Genomic DNA, 11,159 nt, shown 5'->3' on the forward strand with positions numbered 1-11,159 from the left:
TATCGTTTTGATCAATACTATCGATAGTATCGATAGCTCTCCGTGAGCAATACTATCATTAGTGGCAATACTATCGATACTATCGATACTATCGATACTATCGATACTATCGATAGTATCGCTAGTTGTCTGTAAGTAATACTATTGGTAGTAGCAATACTATTGCTACTATCAATAGTATCGATAGTTTTGGAATATCGATAGCCAGCGATTTTTTGATAGTATTGGTTTTTTAATGTAAGTAATATATTCGTAATATAGTCTAATCGCTAGACTCAAGATTACTACAAAAAAGTTTCATTGTAATGCCACCAACCTCCTAAAAGTTTTTTTAATGTTATTCCTTATTTCACACAAAATATCTTTATTCTGATAACAAATATTTTGGTAAATTTAATTTAATTTATTTAAATATAAACTATAGTTGGCCTACTAAATTACTTATCTTGAGAAAGTAAATACTAAAAAAATACTATCGGAAATTACTGGCTATCGATAGCACAAAACTATCGATACTATCGATAGTTTAGGTTAAAAGTAATGGTTTTTGCAAAACTATCGATAGTATCGATAGTATTGCTCACGAGAAACTATCGATAGTATTGACACGTGGCAATACTATCGATAGACTATCGATAGTATCGCTTACACCTTAACTATCGATAGTGGACTATCGATATGCAACACTAGTTACCGGCAGTGTAATTCGGAGCTGTCTATTTGTCTAATGTCAATTTCATTTTAAAATTAACTTAGAGCCTTGAGGATAACCAAACGAGTTGATTAAAAATTAGCCGCTTTGTAAATTGTATTAAAGTATGTAAGCATTGTACTTAAAATAATAATTATAATTTTATTTTTGAATTACTTAAAGAAAAACGTACATACTGGATTTTATATTATCATTGAGCAATTTATACCACTCGAAAGAAATAAGTTATTTGATTGAGTAATATTAATCATAATTTGGAAAAAAAATATTAAATGGATACTAACAACGTAATCAATAAGGTTTGTATTTTTCTTCTAAAGGGAATTTTTTATTATTATTAATTTTTATTTTATTTTATAAAAAAGTTAACGGGATTTTAACATTGTGACAAAAGAAATGATCTATCATTTAAAAGATAATACTGACAAGTTTTAAAAATGTACATGATAGCGTCTTACTTATTTGTAGGTGCAAAAATTATTAAATGTCTTCTATGTACAACAGAAGGCGGCAAGCAGTGTTACCAAGTGTTGGAAATGGAACATTAACGAATTTACTAATAATCAAGTTAATCATAAATATGCAGTACTTATTCTCAATCGGACAATATCTCAGAAGCAAGAGTTTATAAAAAAAATATGGAATAATGGTAAGAAATATATGTAAGTCCTTAAATTTTTTTTATCAATTTATATATATTTTTTTTCATAAGAAATATTTACGCAATGGTCTTAATTATATACAGGTAAAATTAATAATAGTTATTGTACAAATCATGTATAGAATTGTGGAAAATGCTAGCAGCATTACCCCCTTTGAAATAGTTTCAATCCTAGAATGAACCAGCCCTATTGTCTGGAGGCAATAAGATGTTATGCTTTTAATAAATGATTTTATACTGTTTTAAAGTCCAAGTATTTTTAAGCAAAAGGAACAAAGACATTATTAAATAATTAGTTATTAATTGATATATAAATATATTATAGATAAAAAATAAATCCAAAGCAAGTTTGATGAACATGCATGATCAGTTTATGTAATAATTAATCACAATTTAAAAAGTTACATCAGTGTTTTTCTTAAGGAAATATCATTACTCATTGTATATTATATTACTGTATTTAGATTTGTAATTACCCACTTGAGTTGTATTACATATATATATTTTTCCTTGTAACTAATATTATAGAATTTCTCAAAATAACTAATATCATATATTAAGCTGTAAGCAATATAATATACATTTTTAAAAATATATATTGTAATTTTTTTATAGCAACTTTAAGAATAGCAGTTGACGGAGGAATGGTACATTGGGAGAAATTTGTAAATAATTTACCTGTAAATGACCAGAGAACCATGAAGCTACCTGACCTGATTACAGGAGACTTTGACTCTATAACTGAAGATGTTCTAGAAAAATATAAAAAGAAAGGTTGTAAGGTGAACATTTAAAATAATAACAATTATATTAAGTATAATGATAATGATTAATACATTTTTTTTATCTTAAGTAATAATTTAGAGGGAAAAATTTTCAAGAAGGCAGTTGGTCAAATGGTGTGAGCTCATAGTAAGTGTTCACCTAAACCCATAGACAATGGCACTGTCAGTATAGAGTGGTGTAAGAAATTAACACCAGGTTGTTTATAAGTTATGTGTATATAGTTCTCAAAAAAGTTTTTAATCTGATGGTATAAAGCATTTTTTTGTTTCTAAGACTGTATTGCTTATATTACTGGTGATATCCTCCTATTACAATTTTTTATGTACTCAATTTTATAGATAAACATAGGTAGACATTTTAAATAATTTACATCTTATTGAGCAAAATAATAATGATATGTATAATTAAGAAAAGCTTTATATAGCAAAACATAACTATTTCAGTGTTGCTGCTTTTATTCTTGAGACTAATTTTAGTTGATGATGTAAAATCTCATAGTTTGATTAATATTTATCACTCATTTTGTCTCATAGCAATAAAATAATAAATGTGTTTGGTTTCATGGCTGAATTAGTCTAATAAAATTTGGTAGGGATACAGACATTAGGTACCTAAAACTTGACTTAATTGGTTGATAGGTACTTCTTAGCACTTCCTGATATTTGCAAAGCTACCAAACTTTCCACAAATGTCAGCTTAATAATTCTAAAGTCAAGACCCTAAACATATTACGCCGAAACAATCATTAGTGCGATTCAGGAAAGTTTTTTTTCATACACATATATACCTATGACAAAAATGAAAACTTAAAATTTTTACTTTCACTTTTACAAAAAAAATACGAAGCCATTATTTAATACAGTCACGTAATACGTAAACGTATAGGTGATTTTTGTACAAATAATTTATCAATAATTGTGAAGGTCATTTAATTTATTTTGCTTACTAAAAAAAGTGACAAATGATTATGTTTAAACATTGATAATGAAAGTCAAAACATTACATAATTAACCCGATATTGTTAAAGCATTATCACATACAGCTACAAAAATATTTTAAAGGAATCCTTTTGTGTAAAAGGTTATTATACAATTAGGAAATTCATGGGTGATTGCACACCTAAGGGATGGAACTACAGCCTCCTAGTTGATACTTTAAAAATATTATCAATTACAACCCACTGTTCTTAGGGTATTTTTTTTAACAAATTGACATATTTGTTAGATGAAAGAATGAAAATTCATTGTTTAACTGATCAATATATAATATAATCAAACCTAAACAACACTTAGCTAAAGCTGGTTATGTTTAGTAATGATCTATAAGAGAATCTTATATTTAATGAAAATGTATTTCAGGCTATTCACACCCCAGACCAAGATCACACAGATTTTACGAAGGCCTTAAAAGAATTGAACAATTACTGCATAGATAATGAAATTCAGGTAAGCTTTTTCACTTACTTTTTAAAAAAAGTTAAGTACACACTGTGCATGCATGAAATAAAGTTAGTAACGAGGCTTATAAAATACTATTTTTTAAATTAATCCTTTGTATAGGTTATATTCTTTCTTAAATGTTTGCTCTCTCGATGTCTACAACTTCATCTTCGGCGATAATATTCTTTGACATTATATTTTAATTAGTTTAAAGCATAGAATAAATTAAATAAACACCCATTAAGAAACCCACTGGAAACTTTTTAATTCGTAATTTTTTGATTACAATAAATTGGTTTAAATACAATATTTTTTCAATCTCAACTCATGTCATTATTTTGATATGCCATAGATATGTTTGTCGTGGCTAACGTTTTTTTTTAAAAGCCCATAGTCAATATATATACATATATACATTCCCAACATCGCCAACATTGGGAGCTAAGATATTATGTCCCTTGCGCCTGTACCTACACTGGCTCTCAACCTTCAAACCAAAACATAACAGTATTAAGTAGCTGTTTGGCAGTACAATATCTAATGAGTGGCTTGTACCTTACTAGATGCCTTGCACAAAACCCTACCAAGTATAACACAATATATATTTTTAAATATAAATAATTATATTTAAGTATTATAATATATTAGCAACATCTCAGTTTTTTATATGAAACGAGAACAAGAATTACGCGCTTGTCCCGTTAATAGACTGAATTTAAAGCGGGTGACTGTGAAACCAAGCCACTTATATTATAATATTATATCCAGGAACCTTGGTCATAATGCGATGTATCTTTTAATATCAAATTAATGTACAATAGTTAACTATATATTTAAGTAGGTAAATTCAAAAAAAGAACTTTATTAGTACAGTTTATAACAGAGTTGTATGTTGTACCCAAATGTTCATTACTATTAAATTTATTTACTAGGCATTTTTATTTCAACAGATGGATCATGTTATTGCAATAGCCCAAAGCTCGGGAAGAATAGACCAAATTATAGGCAATATTCAAACGTTATATTTAGTCAGAGAGGAGAGGTTGTTGCACCCTGAAACCAAAATGTATATAATGTCAGATGATTCTCTAACATGGCTCCTGAGTCCGGGAGATCATATCATTGATATACCAGAAGAAAGCAGGCGAGTTAAAGGTTGTTGGTGCGCCTTGATACCAGTGGGCGAAGTTTGTGAAAGTGTTACTACAAATGGACTCAAATGGAACTTAGGTAACTAATTTTATATTTATATCTAGCTAGCTGTTCGGGACTTGCGCGGTAGAAAATGAGTCTACATAAAATGTTGTTTTAAGAAGCCAGAAACAACTCCCAAACTTTCATCATTTATATAAATGGTTTAGGTTCCTCAGGCAAGACAAACTCACAGAAAACCTTTGTCTTTTTATATTATAGCTTTGAAACGGATGAATATGAATGTATCTTTTCTACTCGTGCAGGTTTCCTCACGAGTGCATTCTATACCGCTGTCCAAAGATAACTCATTAACAGAAATTAAATACTTGTATTCTATGTTACGTAACAGATGTGGATCCCCGATGTTCGGTTAAAATCAACCTATTCTGATGATAGAAGTTTTTTTTGGCCTAAATAGGCCAAAAAACCTTCAATCATCAGAATCTCAATCAATGTGTGTGTGCTCAGCAATCTGTTTGACAAGAACTCACACACACATTTTTCTCAATGTAATTTTTTTTAATTAAAACAAAATTGCCAATGAATGTAAAAATGATCTAATATCTATGTAAAATGTATTTATTAATAAATGAAAACTCTATTTCTATTTTAGACAATCAGCAGCTGAAATTTGGCCGATTGGTGAGCACGTCGAACACTTTTGATGGATCTGAACAAGTGAAGATCAAGTGCAGTCACACACTCGTTTGGGCAATGGAAATACCTAGCTTAACAAGTTAGTAGACATGAAGACATTAGTACTATGAAATATTATGTTACTACATAGGTCCATGATACTGATTTATATTTTTTTGATTTGGTTTGATATCAATCCGCTACAAATATTTGATAGTAACAGTTGCTATGCTATAACTGTAATAGCACCACAGGTCTACGTATGTCCGAACATAAATCAGGGAAAATCGTGGCTTTAGGGTTGTTGGTCAATACTTAGTAGTACTTTTACTGAAATTGTCATGGTCTATGGTGATCTCACAGAATGAGGACATAATCCAGTAATACCTATTCAGGCACAAAGACACATAAAATATTAGTATCGGCTTTCGTTGAGCATATACTTTCTCCGCAAAGGGAGCGGAGACCTTAGCCCAGCAGTTGGAAATTTACAGGCTGGTACTGTTACTGTTTTTTCTCGAATCCTGTAATTGCTAATTGTTGGAATTTCTGTTGCAGATGTACATTCTGATAAGGAGAACTGTTAACTTGTGAGTTATTTTTTGACATGAAGTTAGTTTAGTGCAGTCAAATTAAATAACAGAGGTAAATGAGGACCCTCTTTATAATGTTTACAATTAGATGGATGGACACATTGTAGCTAACTCAAATATTATTTTTAAGTTTTTAAAACCGTTTAGTCCCTATTTTTAATCTGTCGCCGCTCCATCTACTTCACCAAAGAATATTAAAGACAATATTTATAAATATATAACATGAAAATATATGCAGATAAAATAATATTAAGGAGTTGATTCACACTCCTTAATGGAAGATATTTTTCAAGCAATTATTACTTTAGTTTTTTTAAATTTTTTATCTACCTCAGAAAAAATGCGTAATGTATTGAATGTATTGGATGTTATATAAATTATATTTATAAAAGAAACATGTTCCTTATACCGAATATAACGTGTACTTATTCATCCACTGAAACTTTCTTCTTCGTGCTGGAATAATGTGAAGTGACTGACAATACTTTTATATCTGTGAAATTAATAAAAGTAATAATTATTATGTACATTTCAAACCTAAAAGAGATTGCCATATTAAAAAATGTTTGAAAGTAATAATTGCCTACAAGCCTATTTCAATTTGTTGCATGAAAAATGGGCAAGTATAAAGACTAATGTCACGTGTCTCTGTGTCAATGTCTCTTCCAGTTTGATTCTTGCCTCTTGCTGCGGCATAAAGTTCATATGAAAACGGGCTTGACAAAATAAGATTTAAAAAACGATAGGAATGTTATTCATAAAAATAATTGAATATAACTGCTCTGTCGGTGCTAATATCTTTATCTGCTTAGAACCTTAATGTCCTATCTACCTCGCATATTATTTTAGGTGGATGTGTTTTTGTTGTAGATAAGACTGTAATAGTTTTTTTTTATTTATTCCATCAAGTTATTTATGGCACAAAGTATGTTAATTTTTTTTTTTTTTTTGTTATAAAGGACTTTACACTGTTATTGTTGGGTTTAATTGATCGTGGTGTTAAATAGATTAGTGGGCTGTATTTTAAAGATCCGGTAATCGAACTAGTTTTGCAGACAAAACGAATTGCTCGCTTCCGGGATATAAGTTATTGTAATTACTTTTTTATACTTACTTGTGGGCATTCAGTCATAATATTGCTGATGCAATAAACTGTTATTGTATTTGATTTGTAGAAAAATAATTTTCTTTAATTTGTTTTTTTTTTTTGTTTAATATTTAACGACTTCTGCGATGTATTTGAGTAATGTGTTGCCCGATCTATACACGAGGCAAAAAGTAATGAAATATTTTATAAAAAAAAAAAACATTTTTTTATGCAATTTTTGTGGTCTAAGTTTGAAGGCCCAATTTTTATCATAATATATAATATCTGTCGGTCGTATTTGTTAGGTTAAGCGTCACTATAGTAAGACTGCACAGGGTAGTCGGGTACGCTATGTGCTCACACAAAGCGAATGGATTAGACTGTGATTAACATAACTGGTTACAATTTTATTATGTGATAATTTTTTTGTGTATATTTGTCTAAGTCTTCATAACTTAAAAAATAGATTAAAATTAAATTTGAAGACTTACAAGTAATGTCTTATTAAAGGAATTAATAATTATTGAAACAAACGAAGAAAAATGAGGCTTATTTTTTATCTACGTAAATTAATAACTCATATTGTGGAGGTCACGAACTTGAAATTTTGTTTTATCTCCCAAATTAAATAGATATGTATCATCAAAGATGACAGAAATCCCAGATGACATAATCATATAGTTGTCATATATTTTTTGCAATAAGACTTAAATTTTTTTACTTGGGGAATAAAGTCCATTTGCCTGAGAGCACTGTCTGTTAACAATTACAATTTCTAACGTAACATACAAATGTGTACATCACACCTATGAATACAAAATAAATATTATTATATAATTAAAAATCCGATGAAAGAAGAGGACTTACTTAACATATAATTTTTGTATCAGCATTGTATAATACAATAATTGCAACAAATACAGTAAAATTTTAGAATATGTATTCTACGGGCCTTGAATCATGACCTCTGTGCATATAACATTAAAACCTTGTGTTCATAGGCGAATATAATTATTTTTTTAATATTGCAATATTATGTAACTAATAAAATGTTAAGGCAGTACCTACTTACTATTAGGTTTAATTGCATCCATTGTTTTAGTAACCTTTTGGTTAATGTTAATGTTGTAATTTTCATAATGAAATGATAGAACTGTTGACATTATTAATAAACTTCCGTAAAATAAATAAACTGTTGTTTTTATTATTGTTTAAATTGTAGGTAAACGGTCGTTATCGCATCGTTGAAATTTTAAACACTTAACTGGTTACAGTATGTATTATTAGTTAATTAATAGAAATTAATATCTAATGTGTTATTTACTATCTTAATTAAATATAGAAGTTTACAATGGAAATCGATTAAATGGTCATGTGTATTCATCATTCGGATCAGAAAATTGTAACGGTTTTAACAATACATATATACATAAACAGCCTGTAAATTTCCTACTGCTGGGCTAAGTCCTCCTCTCCCTTTGAGGAGAAGGTTTGGATCATATTCCACCACGCTGCTCCAATGTGGGTTGGTGGAATACACATGTGGCAGAATTTCGTTGAAATTAGACACATGCAGGTTTCCTCACGATGTCTTCCTTCACCGCCGAGCATGAGATGGATTATAAACACAAATTAAGCACATGAAAATTCAGTGGTGCTTGCCTGGGTTTGAACCCGAATCATCGGTTAAGATGCACGCGTTCTAACCACTAGGCCAACAAAACAAACATGACGATTTAATTTTAACATAATACAACAGAAAAAATTTGACACTTCCTATAGTTGATTAATCATCGATCTTTATTTTGCGCTAGGCACTACCCAATAATCATTTATTCTACCGCCAAACAGTAATACTCAGTTTGTTGTGTTCCGGCTTGAAGGCTGAGTGAGTCAGTGCTCGTAGTTAACGAGCACAAGGGACATAATATCTTAGCTCCCGAGGTAGTTGGCGCATTGGTGATGTAAGGAATGGTTTATATTTCTTACAGTACCATTGTCTATGGGCGGTGGTGACCACATAGCATCAGGTGGCCCATTGCTAGTCCACCTAAATATTAAAAAAAAACCTTATAAACTAAAGAAATTCAAACACTGTGGAATATTCGAAAACAATAATGATGGTATGGTATGGGATGGTAGATGGTAGGTACTATAATTTTCATTAAATATCATCTATTTTGTACTGCAATTTAAATAAACTGCCATTTAAAGCAAATTGTTTTATTTACATATATAAAAATAATATTAATTCAATCTCCATAAATATTCGTTTAACATTACTCAATAATTCTATATAGTGACTAGTTTGTACCAGCGTTGCAGAACTATCGATAGTTTGGCTATCGATAGTTGACCTCGAAACTATTCAGGATATCGATAGTACTATCGATAGTATCGTTTGATCAATACTATCGCTAGCTCTCTGTAAGCAATACTATTGATAGCTGCGATACTATTGATAATATCGATACTATCGATAGTATTGACACGTGACAATAGTATCGATAGACTATTGATACTATCGCTAACAACTTAACTATCGATAGTCTATCGATAGTGGACTATCGATATGCAACACTAGTTTGTACATAATAAACAATATTTCATAGTAAGCTGACGTTATAATTGTTGTTATTTAAACTCTCTGAAGTAAGTTAATTGCCATGTTTTATAGACATACTATATACTGTAACAAAGCATACACAAATTTATATTATATTGGCTGTAACAGCTACTTCACTCGCTTGAAATTTATAAAACATTACCTACAGAATACAAACCATCACGCCCATTTTACTCCCTCGTGGGGTGAAAAAATAGCCAAGAGCCTACATCGGGACTCTAAACTCCATACCAAGTTTCATCTAAATAGCATTCAGCGTTTTAAGCGTGAAGAGATAACAGACAGAGTTACTTTCGCATTTATTATACTAGATATTGTAAAATTTAGTACATAGATATTATCTATTATTGCCTTCATAGTTTATTTACTTTGGATGTATTAGCGTTTTTATACTGTTATAGTTCCAGTTTTAAATTGCTGTGTGGCTATAGATGTATTAAAGACCTTGAAGTAGAGATAGGTAGAAAGACAATTTGTTTCTATGTATTTTTGTCAATATTTAGACTCGCAAATGTTTATGACTTGAATGTAATTAATTCTAAGATCTTTCTCCTTTTATCGACGATGTAAAAAAATATTGGGACGGGCTTGCATAAAAAATGAACACCTTTTATTCGAGGCTCACAAATTATACCTGAAAGGTGTGTTACCTATTTTACATGTCCGAGTTAACTGAGTAGTTTTAAACCGAGCATTTTTTCCCAAAGGCATCGTTTTAATAAAGTTTATCAACACCTATGAGTCTGCCGCGATCTGACTCTAATGCATCGAGCGGATACTTGGCAGAGCCGTGACAATTGCCTGCAACAGTCTACGCTTGTGAGAACAGTTTTGCCGTGAAGTGCCACTTGATTTTAATTTTTTGACTAATGCCTTTCACTCGTTTCTTCCCGAAATTAATATTGGATTAGATGTCGATAGGCCAATAATATCGCTAGTCGTAACAAAGTAGAAATAAATAAATTTGAAGCCTCAATAGCCCAATAATATACATTACGTCTAGCGACGCATTTCTTTTGGTCTTTTGCAATAGTAACATAAATATTTAACGCTAATATAGAGGGTAAGGTAGCCTGTGGAGCTCCCACTGTTGGGCAAATCCTTATTCAAGTCCATCGTTGATTCAAGTTGCTGGATATGTGAATCTATATACTTATCGATATTCTAAAAAGTCATAAAATCAGTGCAATTTATAGGAGAACATAAAATTTATTTTTTCTATTATTTGTTATTTAAAAATAAAAACAATTAACAATTTTTCACCGATTTCCATAGTGAAAAATATATTACGTTACTTTTGAAGCATTAAATTCTTCAATTAAAAACAATACAATATGAACAATAGCGATATAATGATAAAAATCTAACTAACAATGATTTTCGTTGCCGTCGAGCACCAAATGAATTGTATAAGCAAATTATTTA

The 11,159-nt window shown here is 30.0% G+C and overlaps 1 protein-coding gene across 2 annotated transcripts; it reads left to right on the top strand.

Annotated features, from left to right (window-relative positions):
* The first annotated feature begins 740 nt into the window (after positions 1-740).
* On the top strand, positions 741-8,209 carry LOC125065496 (thiamin pyrophosphokinase 1). Of its 2 annotated transcripts, none has more exons than XM_047673138.1 (7): positions 741-1,011; positions 1,181-1,361; positions 1,989-2,155; positions 3,518-3,604; positions 4,549-4,828; positions 5,406-5,528; positions 5,987-8,209. In XM_047673138.1, the coding sequence occupies exons 1-7, from the start codon at positions 985-987 to the stop codon at positions 6,013-6,015; spliced, it is 894 nt and encodes a 297-aa protein (XP_047529094.1). In that variant the 5' UTR covers positions 741-984; the 3' UTR covers positions 6,016-8,209. The 2 variants fall into 2 exon arrangements, with proteins under 2 accessions (XP_047529094.1, XP_047529095.1); XM_047673139.1 differs by having other exon boundaries at positions 1,217-1,361.
* Positions 8,210-11,159: the final 2,950 nt, after the last annotated feature.

This window comes from Vanessa atalanta, chromosome 7 (genome assembly GCF_905147765.1).
Source record: "Vanessa atalanta chromosome 7, ilVanAtal1.2, whole genome shotgun sequence".
NCBI lineage: Eukaryota > Metazoa > Arthropoda > Insecta > Lepidoptera > Nymphalidae > Vanessa > Vanessa atalanta.